The 27,754-nt window shown below is 46.4% G+C and overlaps 1 protein-coding gene across 2 annotated transcripts in view; it reads left to right on the plus strand.

Annotated features, from left to right (window-relative positions):
- mxi1 (max interactor 1, dimerization protein) overlaps positions 1 to 27,754 on the plus strand; it is a 42,899-nt gene that overhangs the window by 9,786 nt on the left and 5,359 nt on the right. For both annotated transcript variants that reach the window (XM_046331505.1, XM_046331506.1), the window contains exon 4: positions 22,687 to 22,801. In XM_046331505.1, the coding sequence (XP_046187461.1) occupies positions 22,687 to 22,801 (115 nt within the window). The remainder of the gene's footprint in view (positions 1 to 22,686; positions 22,802 to 27,754) is intronic.

Raw genomic sequence — 27,754 nt, forward strand, 5'->3', positions numbered from 1 at the left:
GAATATGGTACAATTTAGTCCCTTGTCAAAAATAGTGCACTGCTTAGTAAATAGGGTGCCATTTCAGACACACCCGGGGTTTCATGGTTGCTTTGTACAGATAGAACACAGTGGATCCTTAGAAGCCCTTATCAGATTTGGAGTTCAGCCGCTCACTTTGGAGTGTTTAGGCTTCATCAATCGCCTGACAGGAGAGGAAGGTCTGGAAGGGTTCACCTGGAAACCATCAATAATACGAGGCTGCGGAGGATTTCTAGTAAAAACAAGCCCACTCATCTCATAATGTAGCCACAAGCAATCCGTTTAATTACATACCACCTCCTTATTTATTTTGTGACTTTTCTAAATGACAGGGACATTGGAAGAAGAGATGTGTTGGATGACCAACTAACTAGTTAAACAGACATGGTTATGATGTCATATCATCTCATGACTGTCCTGTGTTCTTGTGATACCATGCCATCCTACCATCCTGCCACAGAGACTGGTTCTGGCAGATAGTGCCCACATGGCTTTGCATCGTCAGTGCTGATGCAGCGTGTGGCTCTGTGTGGGTTGTGGCCGAGATAAGTGATGAGGAGACGTACAGATGTAGGATCTTCATTTGAGCCAGTTCGCTACAGCAGGAAAATAATCCTGCAGCGACTGAAAATGTGGATGAATATGTGGATTATATTTAATGGATGTTTTTGTAAGGGAAATGAAGTCTGAAATGTCAAAGTGGAAATGACAAACGTCAGAAGCCTTTTTAAACCTCAAATACACTAAAAGTAAAAAATAAAATAAAAAAGGGAAGATCTCCTACGACAGGGTGATCAAATTACGCTCCTACATCTGACGGCTTTTACCGGTGTAACTAAGTGATGTGCTTGCCTAGCTGGTTTGGACCATCCCCTGCTCAGTGCAGTATGCTAAAACAGCACTGTAGCAGCCAAGTGCACCTGCTAGTTGCTGTTGACAAGGTCTTCAACCTACCACATGACATTTAGACCTAGGCCACAGCGAGTGGTGTTGTTGCAGGGTAGATTAAGCCTAAAACAAATCAATATTAAATGAGAGAAATGAGTTTAATTCATGGGAGCAATCGTAAACCGGCCCTTTAAGAAAAAACTCTGAATATAACTTCTAATCCCTATATTTGCATGCTGTAAGCAAATAACATACTTTATATGTCACGGGCCTAACAAGCCCGTTTGGCAGCGAATTGTCCAAGCCAGCCGCGCTGCACTCTGGATTCTGGCATGGAACACTCACCAGTTCCATTTTGTCAAGTTTATCAAACAGACTAGTTCCATTCCATTCTTCTTGCTACCGCAGCAGGTCCGTGAGGTGATAACCCTGTAGTGACAGGGCCGTGCGGCAGACAGAGATGACAGGGTAGGAGATGAAAGGGACCTGAAACCCAGAAACCACATTCCAGATGCTCACATACTGTAGCAACAGCCTCCACCGCCACCAGACTAGATAACGCCTCGGTTTCACCTTCTTTGATTATTTAGCTGCCTCTTATCAACCAGTTTCGCTCATACATGCAGACGTGAAATGATAGACTACTGCATTAGAGCCAGAGTTTAAACTGGTTGGTTTAGCTTGTGTGTTAGGGTATGCTCGGTGCTTCCCAAAACATCAGTTAACATTACACAAAACAAATAGTACCTAAGACAAATTATAAACTGGGTGGTTTGAGCCCTGAGTACTGATTGGCTGAAAGCCAAGGTACATTTGAAGTCGGAAGTTTACATACACTTAGGTTGGAGTTATTTAAACTCGTTTTTCAACTACTCAACACATTTCTTGTTAAACGACTTGCCAAAAGTATAGTTTGTTAGGACATCTACTTTGAGCATGACACAGGTTCATCTCTACAAACAACAGTACGCAAGTATAAACACCCTGGGAACACGCAGCCGTCATACTGCTTAGGAAGGAGACTCGTTCTGTCTCCTAGAGATGAATGTACTTTGGTGTGAAAAGTGCAAATCAATCCCAGAACAACAGCAAAGGACCTTGTGAAGATGCTGGAGGAAACAGGTACAAAAGTATCTATATCCACAGTAAAACAAGTCCTATATTGACATAACCTGAAAGGCCGCTCAGCAAGGAAGAAGCCACTGCTCCAAAACCGCCATAAAAAAGCAAGACTATGGTTTGCAACTGCACATGGGGACAAAGATCGTACTTTTTGGTCTGATGAAACAAAAATAGAACTGTTTGGCCATAATGACCTTTGTTATGTTTGGAGGAAAAAGGGGGATGCTTGCAAGCCGAAGAACACCATCCCAACAGTGAAGCATGGCGGTGGCAGCATCATGTTGTGGGAGTGCTTTGCTGCAGGTGGGACTGGAGCACTTCACAAAATAGATAGCATCATGAGGGAAGAAAATTATGTGGATATATTGAAGCAACATCTCAAGACATTAGTCGGGAAGTTAAAGCTTAATTTTTACTGTTCTAATTACATTGGTAACCAGTTTATAATAGCAATAAGGCACCTCAGGGGTGCCACGGCTAAGGGCTGTATTGTCCATATACCACACCGCCTCAGGCCTAATTGCTTAATTATACCATTCGATTGTTTGATTGTGGGGTGCTTCCTTGCTATAGTAGTATGTCATTTAGCATTTTGCTTACCAAATAGCCTAGCCCCTAATGCAGATGTCTCTGTTTATGGGTAATCAAGAGGGCCAGGCTTTTACTCTGGGACATAAATCTAGGGATGCCGTCTCTCTCACCCCTCCCTATTCATTTCATATTGTGTATTAGGCCAATAATACACCAGACAAAAATTAAAACTCCCTAAATGATATTGGTGCTGGTGGTTGGGTGGCACTGATGAAATGATATTTAGTTTTTACCCTCTACGCTTTATGACAACGGGTTGTGCAAACAGACTCTCTCTTACACGCCTTTCAGCAAACAGATGACTGTGGTATATTAAGGGTACAATCTGCAATATTTACTGCAGTTCAATTGCCCACTACCCAATTACCCACTACCCAATTACCCACTACCCATTGATTCTTGAAGTGGTCAGGGCTGCCATATGAGTTCAGGGTTGTCCCTTTGCACTCATCTTTTCCCCGTTGCGTCCGTCTGTCTGTCTGTCTGTCTGCCCTTTGGTGGCATCCTGTCTGGTAAGGATGTGCATCGTTCCCTTTCAAAGTGAATCGATACGTATCTAGATACATCGGCTCTGATACAGGAATTCTATGTTTTGGTTTGAAACAATTTGTTGCGATTGGGATTGATGAGAGAACTATACGATACACCAACATTTTCCATTCTCAATTCACATCTGCTGCTGATGGAGTCCATAAGCTGAGCCTCTCTGAGCTGTGTGTGTGTGTGTGTGTGTGTGTGTGTGTGTGTGTGTGTGTGTGTGTGTGTGTGTGTGTGTGTGTGTGTGTGTGTGTGTGTGTGTGTGTGTGTGTGTGTGTGTGTGTGTGTGTGTGTGTGTGTGTGTGTGTGTGTGTGTAAATGTGTCTGTCTGAACCATAAGGGAGACTATGTAGCGGATCAGATTAGGGGGTAATGTGTGTGTAAAGATGATCTGAGGGGGTAATGTGTGTCTATGGTGTATGGTATGTAGGCCTCTGATCTATAAGGGAGACTAGGCGTCTACCACCCCACTATCAGATTAGGGGGGTAATGTGTGTGTAAATGATGTATGTCTATGGTGTATAGTATGTAGGCCTCTGATCTGAACCATAAGGGAGACTAGGCGTCTACCACCCCACTATCAGATTAGGGGGGTAATGTGTGTGTAAATGATGTATGTCTATGGTGTATAGTATGTAGGCCTCTGATCTGAACCATAAGGGAGACTAGGCGTCTACCACCCCACTATCAGATTAGGGGGGGTAATGTGTGTGTAAATGATGTATGTCTATGGTGTATAGTATGTAGGCCTCTGATCTGAACCATAAGGGAGACTAGGCGTCTACCACCCCACTATCAGATTAGGGGGTAATGGGGTAATGTGTATGTCTGGTGTAGTATGTAGGCCTCTGATCTGATGTATGTCTATGGTGTATAGTATGTAGGCCTCTGATCTGAACCATAAGGGAGACTGTCTACCACCCCACTATCAGATTAGGGGGAATGTGTGTGTGTGTAAGTGATGTATGTCTATGGTGTATAGTATAGGCCTCTGATCTGGGAGACTAGGCGTCTACCACCCCACTATCAGATTAGGGGGGGTAATGTGTGTGTGTGTGTAAGTGATGTATGTCTATGGTGTATAGTATGTAGGCCTCTGATCTGAACCATAAGGGAGACTAGGCGTCTACCACCCCACTATCAGATTAGGGGGGGAATGTGTTTTTTGTACCGTCACTGTGTTTGAGCCAGTAATGTCAAATCTCCAAATCCAATGGTTTTCACCGCTTGGACGTTTTGAAGTGAGCTTCTTTTCTCCTTCTGCAGATAAGAGTTGTGTCTCCGGTAACTTGCTTCTATTCTGGTCAAACAGAACTTTCAACAGTGCATAGATAACAATAACCGAGCAAATTCCACAGGTTGTCACGCAACTAATAAAGCCTAGTGTTTGCGCAAGATCAGCTGCCTACCTGGCGCTGGTCAGCACTCCAAGCTGGGCACAGTGAGCAGTTTGACAAGGCTTGGTCGTTCTGCATGAAACATAACTTGTAGGTCAATGACTGTCAACACAGTAACAGGCTCAGTTTGACACTGAAGGAGAGGACGCATCAGTTGTCACAAGATATGAGAGGTATTTTCAGAAGGTAAAAACTAATATGAGCAGAACATTGTAGAGAACCGGCGATTCGTTACGTTTGAATACATTTTCTGACCGATGAATGCTACATTTGAATCGGTTCTGAATCGGCTACAGTCTTATCTTAATCATTTGAATCAGTCTTATCTTAATCATTTGAATGGGGAACGGTGTGTATCGATGACTTGTTACATCCCTACTGCCTGGTGTTTGTTTTGGCTGGCCCACAGTCTGATGAGAATGGCCATGGCTCATTACCAGGGGACTTTGGAATGGTGTGGGACAGAATGACGGCTGCTTCTGTTGTCACTCAAAACATTTCTTTGTGTCTGCATTTCTTTGTGTCTGCTCGTGTTATATATTGGATAGCAGGCATGTGATGTTCTGAACAATGCTGATGAAGCTTCTAATATAAAACTGTGCCATGGCATTGTTGAATACTCGTTTCTGATTGGCTTGAAGGGCATTCTAGAGTGTGTATTATTCCCCTATAACACACAGTATATCAGCATGGTAGTATGTAATGGCTTTAGTTCATTCTTACATGTTCTGTGTTTGAGCTGCTTTTAAAAGCAAGCTAGGACTGGTGGTTTGGTTAGTGTAATTACCAAGTCTTATTTGTTTTTGTTACCAAGGCAACTACTGTAGCTATCTAGTTAACTAAGCTACTTCAGTGGAGGTTAAACACATTTCTACATACAAATACAAATGAACACATTTGTCGCTGCAAATGTGTTAAATTATAGCCATGGTATAAAAGAGGTAGTCAACTCTGGGTTCTGTGCGTCCTCTGGTCAGTTTCACTCCGTGGACGGTCAGATTCACTCCGCGGACGGTCAGTTTCACTCCGCGGACGGTCAGTTGCACTCCGCGGACGGTCAGTTTCACTCCGCGGACGGTCAGTTTCACTCCGCGGACGGTCAGTTTCACTCCGTGGACGGTCAGTTTCACTCCGTGGACGGTCAGATTCACTCCGTGGACGTTCAGTTGCACTCCGCGGACGGTCAGTTTCACTCCGCGGACGGTCAGTTTCACTCCGCGGACGGTCAGATTCACTCCGCGGACGGTCAGTTTCACTCCGCGGACGGTCAGTTTCACTCCGCGGACGGTCAGTTTCACTCCGCGGACGGTCAGTTTCAATCCGTGGACATTCAGTTTCACTCCGCGGACGGTCAGTTTCACTCCGCGGACGGTCAGTTTCACTCCGCGGACGGTCAGTTTCACTCCGCGGACGGTCAGATTCACTCCGCGGACGGTCAGTTTCACTCCGCGGACGGTCAGTTGCACTCCGCGGACGGTCAGTTTCACTCCGCGGACGGTCAGTTTCACTCCGCGGACGGTCAGATTCACTCCGCGGACGGTCAGATTCACTCCGCGGACGGTCAGATTCACTCCGCGGACGGTCAGATTCACTCCGTGGACATTCAGTTGCACTCCGCGGACGGTCAGTTTCACTCCGCGGACGGTCAGTTTCACTCCGCGGACGGTCAGTTTCACTCCGCGGACGGTCAGTTTCACTCCGCGGACGGTCAGTCCGTTTCACTCCGCGGACGGTCAGTTTGCACTCCGCGGACGGTCAGTTTCACTCCGCGGACGGTCAGTTTCACTCCGCGGACGGTCAGTTTCACTCCGCGGACGGTCAGTTTCACTCCGCGGACGGTCAGTTTCACTCCGCGGACGGTCAGTTTCACTCCGCGGACGGTCAGTTTCACTCCGCGGACGGTCAGATTCACTCCGCGGACGGTCAGTTTCACTCCGCGGACGGTCAGTTTCACTCCGACGGACGGTCAGTTTCACTCCGCGGACATTCAGTTTCACTCCGTGGACGGTCAGATTCACTCCGCGGACGTTCAGTTGCACTCCGCGGACGGTCAGTTTCACTCCGCGGACGGTCAGTTTCACTCCGCGGACGGTCAGATTCACTCCGCGGACGGTCAGTTGCACTCCGCGGACGGTCAGTTTCACTCCGCGGACGGTCAGTTTCACTCCGCGGACGGTCAGTTTCACTCCGCGGACGGTCAGATTCACTCCGCGGACGGTCAGATTCACTCCGCGGACGGTCAGATTCACTCCGTGGACATTCAGTTGCACTCCGCGGAAGGTCAGTTTCACTCCGCGGACGGTCAGTTTCACTCCGCGGACGGTCAGTTTCACTCCGCGGACGGGTTTCACTCCGCGGTTTCACTCCGCGGACGGTCAGTTTCACTCCGCGGAAGGTCAGTTTCACTCCGCGGACGGTCCGTTTCACTCCGCGGACGGTCAGATTCACTCCGCGGACGGTCAGTTTCACTCCGCGGACGGTCAGTTTCACTCCGCGGACGGTCAGTTTCACTCCGCGGACGGTCCGTTTCACTCCGCGGACGGTCCGTTTCACTCCGCGGACGGTCCGTTTCACTCCGTGGACGGTCCGTTTCTCTCCGCCGGCGCGTAATGGAACACACTTTCCACGTCGTTCATTATTTTCCATTGGATGCATTGCCCCTCATTGATTATCCCTTATGTGTTGCATTCAATTGAACATAAGTTCAGAAGAACCTCATGTCTTCTCTCAGTGGAATATTCAGGATGACTTTAGGGAAGCACAATAAGACAATGAGACACAATACCAAAGTCATGACATTTCATTTAAGTCATTTGACAGCTGTTTTTGTCTTTTGGCCCAGGCTTTAGTACTCTCACGTGCTCAGGCCTACATCCTTCATGGCGTGTGAGAGCATAGTTTGCCCCAATTCTCCTCTGACCATAGCAACAACAATACCCACCCTCCCTGTTGTCAGGTCTTGCAGCCAGCCCCAAACTGGCCCTAGTTGGGCTTCATCCCAAATTGCAACATATTCCCTATATAGGGCACTACCCTATCGGCTCTGGTCAAAAGCAGTGCACTAAATAGGGAATAGCATGCGATTTGGGACCTATTTGTTCCTAGTCAACCAACTTGATGCCTTGTAAGCTTTTCTTGGCTCAGAAAAGCAGCTTAAGGGACTTGATCTTTGGTCTGGTGAGCACAGCAGAGTCAGAGTGGAGCACAGCAGAGTCAGAGTGGAGCACAGCAGAGTCAGAGTGGAGCACAGCAGAGTCAGAGTGGAGCACAGCAGAGTCAGAGTGGAGCACAGCAGAGTCAGCGTGGAGCACAGCAGAGTCAGGGTGGAGCACAGCAGAATCAGGGTGGAGCACAGCAGAATCAGGGTGGAGCACAGCAGAGTCAGGGTGGAGCACAGCAGAGTCAGGGTGGAGCACAGCAGAGTCAGGGTGGAGCACAGCAGAGTCAGAGTGGAGCACAGCAGAGTCAGGGTGGAGCACAGCAGAATCAGGGTGGAGCACAGCAGAGCCAGGGTGGAGCACAGCAGAGCCAGCGTGGAGCACAGCAGAGCCAGGGTGGAGCACAGCAGAGTCACGGTGGAGCACAGCAGAGCCAGGGTGGAGCACAGCAGAGTCAGAGTGGAGCACAGCAGAGTCAGGGTGGAGCACAGCAGAGTCAGAGTGGAGCACAGCAGAGTCAGGGTGGAGCACAGCAGAGTCAGGGTGGAGCACAGCAGAGTCAGGGTGGAGCACAGCAGAGTCAGGGTGGAGCACAGCAGAGTCAGGGTGGAGCACAGCAGAGTCAGGGTGGAGCACAGCAGAGTCAGGGTGGAGCACAGCAGAATCAGGGTGGAGCACAGCAGAGCCAGGGTGGAGCACAGCAGAGCCAGCGTGGAGCACAGCAGAGTCAGGGTGGAGCACAGCAGAGTCAGGGTGGAGCACAGCAGAGTCAGGGTGGAGCACAGCAGAGTCAGAGTGGAGCACAGCAGAGTCAGAGTGGAGCACAGCAGAGTCAGAGTGGAGCACAGCAGAGTCAGGGTGGAGCACAGCAGAGTCAGAGTGGAGCACGTGCTGGGGGCTGGAGCACTTTCCCCTCTGGTCAGCCAGAGCCGCTATGCTAGGCGAGGCTATGCTAACCGCTAACTTCCGTGTTTGGTAAAATAGTTCAATAGTAATTTCTAAGCGTTAGCATTAGCAAAGCTAGCAAAGTTATATTCTGTTATAGGAGTTAGTTAGCAGTTAGCATAGTGTAGCATTAGCTGATCTGGCTGTGAGAGTGTGCAGGGTGAATAGAGACAGAGAACACCTGTCTTACGAAGGACCTGACTCTGAATGACACATATTTAGCCAATCGCGAGCACTTATCCACTCACATACACAAACCTAGATGTACTGTGTACACACAGTCCTACATCAGCTCATTACACACACACACACTCTGTGGAGGAGACACAGGAGAATCTCTAGGTCATCCTCATTACGCACGTCTTTCTGACTGCCCTACATTCTCCCTCTGCTGAGTCGCTCTGTAAGAGCACGCTGGTTTAGTGAACACACACACACACACACCCTCCAGCTGGATTAGGTGCCGGACACTCGTCCTTTCTTACCTGACCTTTGACTCCGGATATCTTTTCACCTCCTTGTTGTGCCCTTACACAGGGGATGTTTGTGTTTATACAGGATATTTGCATTAGCACGTACAGCATTCCAAGATGTGCAGGATACGGGAGGGCCAGTTTGTTTCGGGATTACACACTGATGTTTGTTTAGAAGGATAGAAATAGAAACGTGTGTTGATTTGTTTTTGGAATGACAAATTGATACTGACAGTGCTTTCAATCAAATCTCTCCCTCTTTCGCCTTTTACCACAACTAATACCTTATGTGGTGGCATTTTAACAAGCACCCCGTAACGATCGTGGGTCACGCTTCTTGACAATCCAAACCCACATCCCAAGGGGCTGTTTAGTTGGAGTGTTCCAGGACGGAATGCACTAATGTTCCATCCTCTCCGCTACTGCTGCTGCTGCTAGTCTAGATGTGTGTCCCAACTGGCACCCTATTACCTATGGGCCTTGGTCAAAAGTAGTGCACTGCATAGGGAATCGGGTGCTATTTGGGATGCACCTGAGAGAAGCGTGTCAGTCGGTTAGCATTCCAGCTAACCAAATCATCCAACGTTAAAGGAAGAACTAGAAGCCTGTTGGAAATGAACCACCTCAATAAATCTGTCTGGGGTCTATATTTAGACAGCTAGAGGGGAAACTGCTCCGTTTCCACCAATCATAGATTTTTAAGGATTGTTTGCCCACCAATCAAAATGCGGTATCTTCTGACGCCATCATATCCTTCCTGGTTGGTTTGCGTGGGCGGCGGAGTGTCATTGTTTACAGTTAGTGGTCCGGAACAGGGACAGAGCTTATAGGGTCCTGGGTTAGTGAACTAGTGTATCTAGACTCTGTTACAAGGCAGGGTTAAGTGGATATGCTTTTAGGCTTTGTGGCGGGGGTGGAGAGACAGCTGTGTGTGTGTACAGTATTAGCATAAACCAGAGCAGCGTGAGATGAGAGAGGATAGCAGGGATAGCAGAAGGACAGTTGTGCCCCAGAAGCCAACATCTGGTTGGTTGGATGTCAGAGGGATCTCCCTTGGTTTTATCTGTTTCAGCCCAAAGCGGTGTTTTAGGACAGTAAAGCCTTCTGGGTATTGGAGTTTAATCTAAAGCTCCTCTGACCTCAGATCACTATAGAAGGGGGGATGGAGGCATGGGAAGATAGGGAGGCATGGGACGAGAAGGAGGGATGGATGGGGGGTGATAGAGAAGAGAAAGAGATGAATGGATGGAAGAAGGGGAAGCAGGGAACGATGGGTCACCGTGGAGATAGAGATTGAGGGGGGAATGCCACACTTCTTGTTTTGAGTAGTAGAGGGTTTGTGGACGCCAGAATCACATGGGTCTGCACTCTCTCTCTCTCCTCATCTCTCCACCCCTCCATCCCTCTCTCCAGTGGACCAGATTAAAAGCTACAGAGCAGAGTGATATTAGGCACGTGTGTTAGTGATGGGCTTCAGCTCCAGCCCCTTAGTCCCAGTCTCACTGGGGCCCTGCCTGCTATACCTTCCTGGACACTGCACAGCTGGCCTGCAGAACCCCCTCCTCTACCTCTAGTCATCCCCCACTCTGACCATTTCTAACTCTCTCTCTCTCTCAATGCAAAAGGCCAAAGCAAGTGACATAGACAATAAATCAGTATGTCTCTCTTTCACATGCCTACTTTTCTCTCTTTCTTCAAGCTCTCTCTTTCTCTTTCACTCACTTGGTTTTTAGTTTTTACTGTACACCAGCTCTCTATCCTTACATTCCATCCTCTCTCTTCTCTCGTGATGTTTCCTTCTCATCCCTCCCTCTCCGTGTTGCTCTGTTGCCATGCGTCATTGCAGATTCCTCTCTGTGGTTTGCCATGGGTTCAGTGAGCAGGCGTGACGTGAGGTGGAACAGACTACGGTGTATATCTGCCCGACAATTATCATACAATTGGATTTATTTACCAACCAACCCTCTGCTGTGCGAGTGAGTGATGTGGTGCGGGGTTCCCGGATATTCCAGGTGTCCCGTGTTGATTCATCCCAGTGGTTTTGAACGCAGTTCCACTGTGGCTCCAGACTAAACAACCCAGTGGTTGTCGGGACGGATCCGCAGGATGTGCTGCTCTCGACCAGCCAATCAAATCTCAAAGGAATGAAGAAGTCTAAAAAGGGAATGATTGATAGCCAGAAGAGAGAGAGAGAGACACACACACACACACACACTGAATACCACCATACCCACACACTCAAAGTGATAAAATCCCACCTCCACAGAATAGCTATATTCCCAATGTTTCTCTGTCATTCCGACATGGAATTTGGGTCACCATCCGACTTAATTCCAAGAGGGAATTCCGACTCCCGAGACTTACTAATCAGCCTCTCAGATCCCCAGTGAGTGCAGTAGGCTGTTACACACTTCTACAGTGAACACATTCCACATTCCTTTCATTCTTCAGTGCTGTTTGTTGCATATATAACAATTGCCTGTCAGTGAAGAACTCAAGAGGACGATTGTCCTCACAGGACGTCCCCGACTCAGAAGACAGCGAAGGAGGGATCTCTCTCTTTCTCTCATTTACTATGTACCAGTCTAAGAGTCCCAGATAGTTTCTTTCTGTCACTAGTCAGCTAGACAGGCTTCATGTCCTTGTGTTTGTTGTCTTTTGTCCTATTGGCTTAATGAGGGTTTTCACTATACAAGGATGTTGTCTATGTTATCTGGACCGTGAAGAGCTGGAGCACTCTGTCTTTAGTAGCCCAGCTAACGACGCAACGTTCCATACATTTCTGTAGGCTTCAGATGCTAGTTTCTGGGCAGATTACACAGAGACGGACGAGTTAGATCTTTAATGACGGTCTCTCCCCCTTCCCTCTCTCTCTCTTTTCCCCTCTCTGTTTGTCCCCATCTCTCCCTCCCCCACTACTTATTGTATGCCCCCCCTCTCTCTCCCTACATCCATCCCTCTCTCCCATCTGTCTATGTTTTATAATAGATAACAGTAAAGTGTCCTCCAGTCCTTTAGTGTAAAGAAGCCATTGGCAGGACAGGCCTATATTCTGAGAGAGTAGTGTGTGTGTGTGTGTGTGTGTGTGTGTGTGTGTGTGTGTGTGTGTGTGTGTGTGTGTGTGTGTGTGTGTGTGTGTGTGTGTGTGTGTGTGTGTGTGTGCGTGTGCGTGCGTGTGCGTGTCCACCGCTGGCCAGGAATATCAATGTATTTCTTTATTTACATTCACGTCTTAGCAGTTGCTCGGATTTACATCCAATTTGCTTTGAGGGGGGACAGTGACACTTCCTATTGTCCTATGGGAAGGTGGCTCTGTGTCGATCAGCTGTATGGTCTGTCATTGGCATAGAATAAGTAGCCTTTTACTAAGGAATCAAATAGGGAATCGCAAAGTAATGAATTGAATCAAATAGATCATAACATGTTTATTTTGCTCTTTGATGATCATGGCAGTATGGTTCTTTAGGACATTCAGTTCCATTTAGAAAACCATGTGTTTGCTACAAATAAAACATTTTATAAACTGGGTGGTTCGAGCACTGAATGCTGATTGGCTGACAGCTGTGGTATATCAGACCGTATACCACAGGTTTGACAAAACATGTATTTTTACTGCTCTAATTACGTTGGTAACCAGTTTATAATAGCAATAAGGCACCTCTGGGTTTGTGGTATATGGCCAGTATACCACAGCTAAGGGCTGTGTCCGTGTTGCATCATGGATAAGGACAGCCCTTAGCCGTGGTATATTGGCCATATAACACACCTCATTGCTTATTAGCATTGCTTTAATATAGCATTGGAAAAGGTCAACCTAGTACAGAACCTCGAAGTGACATTGACTGACTCTTCCTGGTGTGGTCGTCCTATGGGAAGGCGGTGATATGTTGAGATGAAGGTGCTTTTGGGAGTTAACCATGTGGGGGCTTCAAAACAAAGACTAAGTGGGAGTTAACCATGTGGGGGCTTCAAAACAAAGACTAAGTGGGAGTTACTTAAATGTAAATGTAAATGTAGTTAACCATGTGGGGGCTTCAAAACAAAGACTAAGTGGGAGTTAACCATGTTGGGGCTTCAAAACAAAGACTAAGTGGGAGTTAACCATGTGTGGGCTTCAAAACAAAGACTAGGTGGGAGTTAACCATGTGGGGGCTTCAAAACAAAGACTAAGTGGGAGTTAACCATGTGGGGGCTTCAAAACAAAGACTAAGTGGGAGTTAACCATGTGGGGGTTAACCATGTGGGGGCTTCAAAACAAAGACTAAGTGGGAGTTAACCATGTGTGGGCTTCAAAACAAAGACTAAGTGGGAGTTAACCATGTGGGGGCTTCAAAACAAAGACTAAGTGGGAGTTAACCATGTGTTTTAAGCATGGAGAACAAACCGTCCATTAGGCTACGTGACCTGTTGAGTCAGTTAGTTGGTCAGGTGCTGCTGGCACAACATGTGACCTGCACCATAGCAGTCACCACGTGACAGACAGCACAGTGAGCAGTCGGCCTAAATGAAAGAGAAAGAGAACAACAAACACACACTGAACCACACAGGGCATCCTTACCAGAAAAACAACATCGCCATTGTGTTGGTAGCGTAGCTAGCAGACAAAAGTGATTCAACATTGGAGCCTGTGTTCGTGTGTGTGTGTGTTTGTGACTATGATACAGTAAGCTATCTTAGTTGTGTGTTTTTATAACACGGGTGGGTGTGCACGTGACAGAGAGCAGGGTTCATGTACTCACACGGCTGCATGTATGTAATATATATGTAACATGTATGAGTATGAGTGACTGCTACATGCATATTGCATTTCACCATCTGCAAAATGTACAGGGGGGGGGGGGGGTGGATCAACGCTCTGCGTGTTTGGCCCATATATTCATTCCAGATTATTCCATATGATCTACAGGGGCGTATAGCGATTTCCCAAGAGTACACAGCTAAGCCAACATGCCCCGTTTGATATTTTTTGTGCTTAAATTATAGATTTAACCTACACTTGAGTGTACAAAACATTAGGAACACTTGCTCTTTCCATGACAGACTGACCAGGTGAATCCAGGTGAAAACTATGATCCCTTATTGATGCCACTTATTAAATCCACTTCAATCAGTGTAGATGAAGGGGAGGAGAGACGTTAAAGAAAGACTGTTAAGCCTTGAGACATGGATTGTTTTTATTTATTTACTTTTCTGCTCTTTTACACTCCAGTATCTCTACCTGCACATGACCATCTGATCATTTATCACTCCAGTGTTAATCTGCTAAATTGTAATTATTCACTCCTATGGCCTATATATACCTACCTCCTCATGCCTTTTGCACACAATGTATATAGACTCTTTTTTTCTCTACTGTGTTATTGTCTTGTTTATTGTTTACTCCATGTGTAACTCTGTGTTGTTGTCTGTTCACACTGCTATGCTTTATCTTGGCCAGGTCGCAGTTGTAAATGAGAACTTGTTCTCAACCAGCCTACCTGGTTAAATAAAGGTGGAATAAATCAATCAAAGTGTGTGTGTGTGTCATTCAGAGGGCGAATGGGCAAGACAAAATATTGAAGTGTCTTTGAACGGGGTACTGTATGGTAGCAGGTGCCAGGCGCACCGGTTTGAGTGTGTCAACTGCAACGCTGCTGGGTTTTTCACACTCAACCGTTTCCTGTGTATCAAGAATGGTCCTCCACCCACGGAACATCCAGCCAACCTGACACATGGAACGCTTTCCACACCTTGCAGAGTCCATGCTTCAACCAATTCTGAGGGTTCTGAGGGCAAAACGGGGGGTGCAACTCCATATCACGAAGGTGATCCTTATGTTTTGTACACTCAGTGTATATATTCTTTTAAATGTCCGCTTCATTGAAATCTTACAGAACATCTGTGTGTGTTTGGTGTGTATAGCTCTCAATTTTACTGCTCAGTAAAATACATCAAATAGTTCCAATCTATTTGGATTTAGGCTGTGGCTTTGGGGCCTCAGATAAGGCTGGAAAGAAAGAAGTGGTGGATTGTATTATCCTTCCTATCCCTGGAAAGAGACATGGTGATATTGGTCAGCGTCATGCTAACAAGAGAACATGTTCATAATGATTGTGTCTGCATCCCAAATGGCACCCTATTCCCTACGTTGTGCACTTCTTTTGATCAGGGACATTAGGGTTCTGGACAAAAGTTGTGCACTATGTAGGGAATAGGGTGCCATTTAGGGCGTAGTTCATAATGATCATGATGTCTCCATTTCCTGACTGCCTTGTCGGCTTGGAGATTTACTACCGCGCTCCACCAAGGATCTGGAATAGTATAATATCCTGGGATGCGTGCCAAATGGTGCCCTGTTCACTACATAGTGCACAACTTTTGACCAGAACCTGGTCAAAAGTAGTGCACCGTGTAGGGAATAGGGTGCCATTTGGGATGCCTACAGCCTATGTGAAGGTCCTGTAATTAGTTTAATATCTATGTGAAGGCTCATTTGTCAGCACGCTACATACATAACTAGGTCATATGGGAGGTGGGGTTGAGGGTGTGGGGCAGAGTAGCAATGTGATCTGTGTTGATTAATCAGGAATGAGTGTTTTAATGTCATTACCCTCTATTCATAGGCATACATCATTGAAATTGACCTACCGCCAAACCAATATTTTTTTTTACAACTTTTCCTGATGTTCTATACCGTCCTGATCACATCCTTCAAATGTATGTTGTTCTGTCTGTAGCCAGGGTCTGAACGGTCCCTTTAAGAACATATGTAATGTATATCAGACATCTTGGATGGTCCGTGACGTCAAGTCATTCATTATTTAAGACTTGTCCAAAAGTTCCAGGAAATGTAGGCCAGCTATAGTGTAAAGCTCCTTTATCTCTCTGCCTCATGTGTGTTCCACGAAATACTGTCACAACTAGCATGACTTGATGTCCTCAGCCAGATCAGTGTTTTACTCATGGAAAAAAATACATTTCTAAAATAAACTATTTTCTTTTTAGGTTTGGGGTTATTAGACTACACCTTGGCTCTAGGTTTTCCCTGTGTTTGTTTCTCAAACAAACCCACCTTTAATTAGCCTTATCTGCAAAACATTACAGAAGCTACTATTTAAGTTACTCTGTTAAACTGGGAGACAGCATCCTGTGTTAATGTGATGCTGCAAGCCACAGACCATAATGAAACAGTCTACACAAAGACCACTCACATCTACCCTCTAACCTCACAAAGACCTCTCACTACCTCTACTACACCAGTTACCTCACAACCATAATGAAACAGTCTACACAAAGACCACTCACATCTAACCTCACAAAGACCTCTCACTACCTCTACTACACCAGTTACCTCACAACCATAATGTAACAGTCTACACAAAGACCACTCACTACCTCTAAAACAGAAGTTACCTCACAACCATAATGTAACAGTCTGTATAAAGACCTCTCACTACCTCTAAAACAGCAGTTACCTCACAACCATAATGTAACAGTCTACACAAAGACCTCTCACAACATCTAAAACACCAGTTACCTCACAACCATAATGTAAACAGTCACTACCTCTAAAAAGACCTCACAACCATAATGTAACAGTCTACCTCTAAAACACCAGTTACCTCACAACCATAATGTAACAGTCTGTATAAAGACCACTCACTACCTCTAAAACAGCAGTTACCTCACAACCATAATGTAACAGTCTGTATAAAGACCACTCACTACCTCTACTACAGCAGTTACCTCACAACCATAATGTAACAGTCTACACAAAGACCTCTCACTACCTCTAAAACACCAGTTACCTCACAACCATAATGTAAGTCTACACAAAGACCACTTACTACCTCTAAAACAGCAGTTACCTCACAACCATAATGTAACAGTCTGTATAAAGACCACTCACTACCTCTACTACAGCAGTTACCTCACAACCATAATGTAACAGTCTACACAAAGACCTCTCACTACCTCTAAAACACCAGTTACCTCACAACCATAATGTAACAGTCTGTATAAAGACCTCTCACTACCTCTAAAACAGCAGTTACCTCACAACCATAATGTAACAGTCTGTATAAAGACCTCTCACTACCTCTAAAACAGCAGTTACCTCACAACCATAATGTAACAGTCTGTATAAAGACCTCTCACTACCTCTACTACAGCAGTTACCTCACAACCATAATGTAACAGTCTGTATAAAGACCTCTCACTACCTCTACTACACCAGTTACCTCACAACCATAATGTAAGTCTACACAAAGACCTTACTACCTCTAAAACACCAGTTACCTCACAACCATAATGTAACAGTCTGTATAAAGACACTACCTCACTACAGCAGTCCACTACAGCCTCTGTCAACCTCTACTACAGCAGTTACCTCACAACCATAAGTGTAATAAAGACCTCTCACTACAGCCTCTGTAGAGCTGCAGGAGGTAACGGTGGAACAGAGCAGTGTTAAAAACACCAACCACAATAAAGGCTTGCTGCCTGTCTTTGTGCACAGCTGAGCTTCCTTTCAACGTCTTTTCAACCTCTCTTCAAACCATTTTTCAACATCTCGTCGGGGCAGTTTTTTATTTCCTTTCAAACTCTCTTGATGATCACCAACCTCACAACCATAATGTAAAGTGTAAATGAAAGAGAGAGAGAGAAGAGAGAACCTGTGGAGGTGATGAACAGAGAGAGAGAGAGAGAGAGAGAGAAGAGAGGAGAGAGAGAGAGAGAGAGAGAGAGAGAGAGAGAGAGAGAGAGAGAGAGAGAGAGAGAGAGAGAGAGAGAGAGAGAGAGAGAGAGAGAGAGAGAGAGAGAGAGAGAGAGAGAGAGAGAGAGAGAGAGAGAGAGAGAGAGAGAGAGAGAGAGAGAGAAGGAGTGCGTAGGCCAAGAGCCGTGAGCAGTGCTTGGGGCGATTCTGCCGGGTTACGAAGGAGGGTTTTGAAGTGCGGATGGCCTTTTTCTCTGAAGGGTTTGCCCTTGTGTTGGAGGCAGGCTTGCGCGTAGGAAAGAGAGGAAGATTGATGGATAGAATGGAGGGAAAGAGAGAGGTGGAGGTTAGAGAGCACGGAAGACCATCTCTCCACACAATTTGTTTGTTTGTACCATCATCATGCAATCAGCGTCACAAACTACAACATTACGCCTCCATTTACCTTTGTTGTCAATCAAAATCCTAGCTTTGATTTCCTGTGTGTGAGTTCTGAGGACTTCGCGGTAGCATCAGCATGCTAGCAGCACGCATTATGTAATCTGCATGATGCAGATGGGAGCCCCATACACGTAAAGCTAACGCTAGGTAATGCTATTCATGGGATGACCCGGAGAACAGGGCTCTTTGGCAGGCTAACGTTAGCACACGTTCTAGGCTATCAATAGCTAAAGCAACAAGGCTCATTGGCGGGCTAACGCTAGCGAGCGCTAGGCTATTCATAAGGAGTGGCGCTAATGCCATCCAACCCCCTGCAGTGCTAAATTAGCTTAGCAGGTTATCTATACCCAGCACACTACTAACACTGAGGTTAGCGTCCTGGCATGATCCTTCCGGTAGCTAACTCTGGTGTGTGTGGTGTTGCAGTGTCCTACCACTGCAAATTAAACCCAATGCCATTTATGTAACGAGATAGGCCTAGCAGGGTTGGGGTTAATTCCATTGCATTCAGGAAGTAAACCGAAATTCTAATTCCAATTTTTCCTCTGCATTTCAGTTTACTTACCAGTTTGACTGAATTGAACCCAACCTTGAGACCAAGTCCCCGTTACGAGGTCTATATTCCCTGTTTGCTATTTTGTCCTCAGGAGGCCCCAAAAGACATTACAGTGCAGAATGCCTGTGTTTAGTCCCACTCGGGTATTTAAGCCCACAAACGACTCATTCATTTTTTTGTCACCTATTAGGGCATAAGCCCAGGTCTTTGACCCGACCTATAAACAACTTCCCAGCATGCTTTAGGGATTACCACCATTAACTCTTAAACCTAACTGGTAAATAACCACACTTTAGAGGTTTAGGAACATTTCACCCTTGGTGGACATTGTGTATGGACAGTGACAGAATTATAGGGACATACTTCTCTATCTCGTTCTCACTCTCTCTATTTCGCTCTGTTTGTCTCCCCTTTTCCCCCACCGCCTCTGTTGATCTCTGTTTCTACCTGTCAATCTCTCTCTCTACATCTCTATTTTCTCTCTCCCTCTCTTTCTCCTTCTGTCTCTCGTGCCCCTTCTTCCTCCTCTCTCTATCTCTCTGTCCCCCCATCTCTCTCTGGAGGAGGGGAGAGAAGAGGGAGAAGAGGGGAAGGAGAGAGATATTAACCTTAGTCACATTGACCTTGCGTGTGTAGAAATCAAGGCTGAGAAATGTTCTTTGAGAAGTCATCACATGGGTGCGGAGGTGTCTGTGGTTAGCTGCTGTGACTCACTATCAGAATAGGCCTACGCATTCAAACTCTATCCGGCCAAGTTCTGTGCGTGAAAGAACAGGAGGCCGTGACTATATAGACCTACAGTGATTGTGGTTAACTAGCCTACTCATGAAGAGGTTAACCTTCACTTGAGACAGATAGACAGATAGGTCTGTGAACGGTGCCTGCCGTCTTCCCCCCCTCTCCCTCCCTCCCTCCAGTAAGGGAGGGTTATCTAGGGTCAGCTGCTGAGACTGCAGTAGAGTGCATGGTTGTCTTTATCAGTGAGAGGTGAAGTGGAGAGGGGCGGGGAGGGGAGGGGGGAGTAGGGGCCTGTAGAACTACTGTCTGGAGGAGCTCCATTCACCTCACACGCTGTAGCCTGACAGGCATGTCTAGACTTGTCTAGGATACCCCTCCCTTCTTTTCTTTCTCTCTGTGTGTGAGAGAGCATGTGTGTTCAGCCAGCTCAGCTTTACTGACGTGCTACAGCCATATTCCAGGTCAAATAGTGTGATAACCCAGAGGTCTCCAAACCTGTCTGTAATCTGCTGTTAGCGCTATACAAGCGGCACTCTCCTAGCCACGCCAGCCTCACCCTCATGTGGGTGCTAGCAAGCATGCTAAGTAGTGCTACGTATCAACAGCCATTGTCAGCCAATCCAGTAGAGGTTGGAAGCTGTGGTGAGCTTCGATTGGTCACTAACGTCACGCGACATCCCAGAGGATTTGAATAAGGTTCAGCTTTCCCAAACATAAGTCTGTTCGGCTCCCTGGCTTTCCTTTCGTTTGAAGTGAATGGCTTCCGATGTGTAACCTCAGAGTAAAGCCTGGGGCACCGCCGTGCGATGCAGCTCCCGAGTGTAACCTCAGAGTAAAGCCTGGGACACCGCCGTGCGATGCCGCTCCCGAGTGTAACCTCAGAGTAAAGCCTGGGGCACCGCCGTGCGATGCCGCTCCCGAGTGTAACCTCAGAGTAAAGCCTGGGGCACCGCCGTGCGATGCCGCTCCCGAGTGTAACCTCAGAGTAAAGCCTGGGGCACCGCCGTGCGATGCCGCTCCCGAGTGTAACCTCAGAGTAAAGCCTGGGGCACCGCCGTGCGATGCCGCTCCAGAGTGCACCGCTCCCGATGTAACCCGAGGCTCCCGAGTGTAAAGCCGGGGCACACCCACACACACGCTAGAGATCAGAGATGAATCTGATCGTAGTCCATCTCTGTGTAGGCCTGCTGGGTGAGAGGAGATGGTCACACACTACGTGCTGCACTAGGATAACTGAGATAAAGACTGAATGTGGGCTGGCCTGCCCTCTGAATGGGGCTGTTTACTGTCAGAGACAGACAGATATTTATCATATATAGAGACGTGTGTTTTTGTACGTGTGTGTGCTCATGTGTGTATGTGTGTGTGTGTGTGTGTGTGTGTGTGTGTGTGTGTGTGTGTGTGTGTGTGTGTGTGTGTGTGTGTGTGTGTGTGTGTGTGTGTGTGTGTGTGTGTGTGTGTGTGTGTGTGTGTGCACACGTTTATTATTTAGGTGTTATAAGCAGTGCTGCCCTCCCATCCTGTCCCCACACAACCCAGAGGCATAACGTTCACGTTCTTCACATAGTTGAACACAGACAGACAGAGACATATACACACACACACACACACACACACACACACACACACACACACACACACACACACACACACACACACACACACACACACACACACACACACACACACACACACACACACACACACACACACACACACACACACACACACACACACACACACACACACACACACACACAGAGGAGAGTCGTTTCTGAGTAGTTGCTGGTCTCTTTAGGTTGTAATCTAGCCTCCGGGCCGAGACACTTTGAATGTCCTAGTCTGAGCAGCCTAACGCCCTAGATTAGCTAAAATACCTCTTCACTACAGCCTAATGCTCTAAGTTAGCTAAAATACCTCTTCAATACAGCCTAATGCTCTAAGTTAGCTAAAATACCTCTTAAATACAGCCTAATGCTCTACGTTAGCTAAAATAACCCTTCACTACAGCCTAATGCTCTAGGTTAGCTAAAATACCTCTTCACTACAGCCTAATGCTCTAGGTTAGCTAAAATACCTCTTCACTGCAGCCTAATGCTCTAGGTTAGCTAAAATACCTCTTCACTGCAGCCTAATGCTCTAGGTTAGCTAAAATATCTCTTCACTGCAGCCTAATGCTCTAGGTTAGCTAAAATACCTCTTCACTGCAGCCTAATGCTCTAGGTTAGCTAAAATACCTCTTCACTACAGCCTAATGCTCTAGGTTAGCTAAAATACCTCTTCACTGCAGCCTAATGCTCTAGGTTAGCTAAAATAACCCTTCACTACAGCCTAATGCCCTAGGTTAGCTAAAATAACCCTTCACTGCAGCCTAATGCCCTAGGTTAGCTAAAATATCTCTTCACAGCAGCCTAAAGGACAGGTTATTTTGTTACACCCTCAATGATCTCTCTGTACCTCTCTACTCAGCCATTACCTAGGTATACTGTCCTACCTTCCGTAATGTAGTCTAGCTAGCTATGATTATAATGAGTCAGAGAGGGAGAACTGCAGTGGGATGGGGTGCAGGAAATGCCATTACACCTCTCTGTGTCATTTGAGATTGTGCGTGTTGTGGTGTAATTCGGGCTCAGACAATTTCATTTACATTTTATTAGTCAGGTCATGTGGTCAGTCACGGAGGGGGGAAGTAAAACTGAGTAGGGTGCAGGAAACACCATTACACCTCTCTCTCTCTCTCTTTCTCTCTCTCTCTGTCTCTGTCTGTCTGTCTCTCTCTTTCTCTCTCTTTCTCTCTCTCTCTCTCTCTCTCTCTCTCTCTCTCTCTCTCTCTGTGTCTGTCTGTCTGTCTCTCTCTCTTTCTTTCTCTTTCTCTCTCTCTGTCTCTCTCTGTCTCTGTCTCTCTCTGTCTCTGTCTGTCTCTCTCTGTCTCTGTCTGTCTCTCTCTCTGTCTCTCTCTCTCTCTCTGTCTCTGTCTGTCTCTCTGTCTCTGTCTGTCTGTCTCTCTCTCAGTATCATCTGGACCTATGTGTTGTCTTGTTAGCTACTGTATCTGGCTCCTGAATCATTCAATATTATGTTTCAACCCCCCCTCTCTCTCTCCGTGTGTGTTCCTCTCTTCCAGGAGAGCCCACCTACGTCTGTGTTTGGAGAGGTTGAAGGCCCTCATCCCTCTGGGAAAAGACTGTAACCGCCACACTACCCTGGGGCTGCTCAACAAAGCCAAATCACATATTAAGGTAACTATACCGCACGGACACACACGTACTTATGACCTGTTCATGTCTAAAAAACACACATACACACTTATGACCTGTTCAATTGTAAAACACACACATACACACTTATGACCTGTTCAATTGTAAACACACACACACTTGTGACCTGTTCAATTGTAAAACAAACACACACACACTTATGACCTGTTCAATTGTAAAACAAACACACACACACTTATGACCTGTTCAATTGTAAAACAAACACATACACACTTATGACCTGTTCAATTGTAAAACAAACACACACACACTTATGACCTGTTCAATTGTAAAACAAACACACACATACTTATGACCTGTTCAATTGTAAAACAAACACACACATACTTATGACCTGTTCAATTGTAAAACAAACACACACATACTTATGACCTGTTCAATTGTAAAACAAACACACACATACTTATGACCTGTTCAATTGTAAAACAAACACACACATACTTATGACCTGTTCAATTGTAAAACACATACATACTTATGACCTGTTCAATTGTAAAACAAACACACACATACTTATGACCTGTTCAATTGTAAAACACACACATACTTATGACCTGTTCAATTGTAAAACAAACACACACATACTTATGACCTGTTCAATTGTAAAACACATACATACTTATGACCTGTTCAATTGTAAAACAAACACATACACACATACTTATGACCTGTTCAATTGTAAAACACATACATACTTATGACCTGTTCAATTGTAAAACACATACATACTTATGACCTGTTCAATTGTAAAACAAACACATACACACTTGTGACCTGTTCAATTGTAAAACACACACACACACACTTGTGACCTGTTCAAGTCTAAAACACACACACTTATGACTTGTCCAAGTCTAAAACACACACACGTATGACTTGTCCAAGTCTAAAACACACACACTTATGACTTGTCCAAGTCTAAAACACACACACTTATGACTTGTCCAAGTCTAAAACACACACACGTATGACCTGTTGAAGTCTAAAACACACACACGTATGACTTGTCCAAGTCTAAAACACACACACTTATGACTTGTCCAAGTCTAAAACACACACACTTATGACTTGTCCAAGTCTAAAACACACACACGTATGACCTGTTGAAGTCTAAAACACACACACGTATGACTTGTCCAAGTCTAAAACACACACACGTATGACCTGTTGAAGTCTAAAACACACACACTTATGACTTGTCCAAGTCTAAAACACACACACGTATGACCTGTTGAAGTCTAAAACACACACACGTATGACCTGTTGAAGTCTAAAACACACACACGTGTGACCTGTTGAAGTCTAAAACACACACACGTATGACCTGTTGAAGTCTAAAACACACACACGTATGACCTGTTGAAGTCTAAAACACACACACGTATGACCTGTTGAAGTCTAAAACACACACACGTATGACCTGTTGAAGTCTAAAACACACACACGTATGACCTGTTGAAGTCTAAAACACACACACGTATGACTTGTCCAAGTCTAAAACACACACACGTATGACTTGTCCAAGTCTAAAACACACACACGTGTGACCTGTTCAAGTCTAAAACAGCTCTCCAAATGCTTTAAATATGTATGACAAATATTTGACATTTTCCATTGATTTATTTGAGTTATGAAGCTTTACTATTTAAACTCCAACAACATATTTGAGTAGTAACCAATGTTCCCTCTGAGCCGAGTTTCCCCATTATCGACGTTTCCCTTCACTGTGGGAATTGTGATCGTATCAGAGCAGTCATGCGTACGATACAGGCACATGTCACGATCGTCGAAATAACATTCGGACCAATGCGCAGCGTGATATGGGTTCCACATCTTTTTATTCGCGAAACGCACAAAACTATTTTTTTAAAGCAAACGGTGAAGCTATGAAGTGCTCACAGGCAACTACACATAAACAAGATCCCACAAAACACAGTGGGGAAATGGCTGCCTAAATATGATCCCCAATCAGAGACAATGATAAGCAGCTGCCTCTGATTGGGAACCATACCAGGCCAACATAGAAATAAAACAACCTAGATTACCCACCCTAGTCACACCCCGCCCTAACCAAAATAGAGAATAAAAAGTCTCACTGTCATGTTTGTCATTTATTATCATGTCTTGTCCCTGTGCTCCCCATGCTATTCGTTTCCCTCTGCTGGTCTTATTTGGTTCTTTCCCTCCTATCCCTCTCTCTCCCCCTCCCTCTCTCACTCTCTCGCTCTCTCTTCTCTCTATCGTTCCGTTCCTGCTCCCAGCTGTTCCTATTCCCCTAATCATCATTTAGTCTTCCCACACCTGTTCCCGATCCTTTCCCCTGATTAGATTCCCTATTTATTCCTTTGTAATCCGTTCCTGTTCCGTCGGTTCCTTATATTGTATATTCCATGCTGTGATTGCGTTTCGCCCTGTCCTGTCGTGTTTTTTGCCGTGATTGTGTATCACCCTGTTCTGTCGTGTTTTGTGCCTTCATCAGACGCTGCGTGTGAGCAGGTGTCTCAGTCGACTGCGGCCTGCGCCTACCCGGAGCGACCTGCAGTCTGTGGCCGCTTCTCCAGTTGTTTTCCCCTCTACAATTCTAGAGGATGTCAGTTATTCCGTTTTGAACATTATTAAACTCTGCTTCTGTTAAGTCGCTTTTGGGTCCTCTTTTACCAGCATGACAGAAGGAACCGACCAAGGAATGGACCCAGCGACTTCAGACGCTCGTTACACTGCCGTCGAGATCCAAGGAGCCATGCTCGGCAGACACGAGCAGGAATTGTCTGCTGCTCGCCATGCCGTGGAGAACCTGGCCGCTCAGGTTTCCGACCTCTCTGGACAGTTCCAGAGTCTACGTCTCGTGCCACCTGTTACTCCCTGGCCTGCCGAGCCTCCAGAACCCAGGGTTAATAACCCACCTTGCTACTCCGGGCAGCCCACTGAGTGCCGCTCCTTTCTCACGCAGTGTGAGATTGTGTTCTCTCTCCAACCCAACACATACTCTAGAGAGAGAGCTCGGGTTGCTTACGTCATTTCACTCCTTACTGGCCGGGCTCGAGAATGGGGCACAGCTATCTGGGAGGCAAGGGCTGATTGCTCTATCAAATTCCAGAACTTTAAAGAGGAGATGATTCGGGTTTTTGACCGTTCAGTTTTTGGTGGGGAGGCTTCTAGGGCCCTGGCTTCCTTATGCCAAGGTGAACGGTCCATAACGGATTATTCCATTGAGTTTCGCACTCTTGCTGCCTCTAGTGAGTGGAACGAGCCGGCGCTGCTCGCTCGTTTTCTGGAGGGACTCCACGCAGTGGTTAAGGATGAGATTCTCTCCCGGGAGGTTCCTTCAGATGTGGACTCTTTGATTGCTCTCGCCATCCGCATAGAACGACGGGTAGATCTTCGTCACCGGGCTCGTGGAAGAGAGCTCGCATCAACGGTGTTTCCCTGCTCCGCATCGCAACCATCTCCCTCCTCTGGCTTTGAGACTGAGCCCATGCAGCTGGGAGGGATTCGCATCTCGAATAAGGAGAGGGAACGGAGGATCACCAACCGCCTGTGCCTCTATTGCGGAGTTGCTGGACATTTTGTTAATTCATGTCCAGTAAGAGGCCAGAGCCCATCAGTAAGCGGAGGGCTACTGGTGAGCGCTACTACTCAGTCCTCTTCATCTAGATCTTGTACTACTATGTCGGTCCATCTACGCTGGACCGGTTCGGGTGCTACATGCAGTGCCTTGATTGACTCTGGGGCTGAGGGTTGTTTCATGGACGAAGCATGGGTTCGGAAACATAACATTCCTTTCAGACCGTTAGACAAGCCTACGCCCATGTTTGCCTTAGATGGTAGTCATCTTCCCAGTATCAAATTTGAGACACTACCTTTAACTCTCACAGTATCTGGTAACCACAGTGAGACTATTTCTTTTTTGATTTTCCGTTCACCGTTTACACCTGTTGTTTTGGGTCATCCCTGGCTAGTATGTCATAATCCTTCTATTAATTGGTCTAGTAATTCTATCCTATCCTGGAACGTTTCTTGTCATGTGAAGTGTTTAATGTCTGCCATCCCTCCCGTTTCTTCTCTCCCTACTTCTCAGGAGGAACCTGGCGATTTGACAGGAGTGCCGGAGGAATATCATGATCTGCGCACGGTCTTCAGTCGGTCCCGAGCCAACTCCCTTCCTCCTCACCGGTCGTATGATTGTAGTATTGATCTCCTTCCAGGGACCACGCCTCCTCGAGGTAGACTATACTCTCTGTCGGCTCCCGAACGTAAGGCTCTCGAGGATTATTTGTCTGTGTCTCTTGACGCCGGTACCATAGTGCCTTCTTCTTCTCCGGCCGGGGCGGGGTTCTTTTTTGTTAAGAAGAAGGACGGTACTCTGCGCCCTGCGTGGATTATCGAGGGCTGAATGACATAACGGTTAAGAATCGTTATCCGCTTCCCCTTATGTCATCAGCCTTCGAGATTCTGCAGGGAGCCAGGTGCTTTACTAAGTTGGACCTTCGTAACGCTTACCATCTCGTGCGCATCAGAGAGGGGGACGAGTGGAAAACGGCGTTTAACACTCCGTTAGGGCATTTTGAGTACCGGGTTCTGCCGTTCGGTCTCGCCAATGCGCCAGCTGTTTTTCAGGCATTAGTTAATGATGTTCTGAGAGACATGCTGAACATTTTTGTTTTTGTCTATCTTGACGATATCCTGATTTTTTCTCCGTCACTCGAGATTCATGTTCAGCACATTCGACGTGTTCTACAGCGCCTTTAGAGAATTGTCTCTACGTAAAGGCTGAGAAGTGCTCTTTTCATGTCTCCTCCGTTACTTTTCTCGGTTCCGTTATTTCCGCTGAAGGCATTCAGATGGATTCCGCTAAGGTCCAAGCTGTCAGTGATTGGCCCGTTCCAAGGTCACGTGTCGAGTTGCAGCGCTTTT

This window comes from Oncorhynchus gorbuscha, linkage group LG26 (genome assembly GCF_021184085.1).
Source record: "Oncorhynchus gorbuscha isolate QuinsamMale2020 ecotype Even-year linkage group LG26, OgorEven_v1.0, whole genome shotgun sequence".
In the NCBI taxonomy this organism is placed as follows: domain Eukaryota; kingdom Metazoa; phylum Chordata; class Actinopteri; order Salmoniformes; family Salmonidae; genus Oncorhynchus; species Oncorhynchus gorbuscha.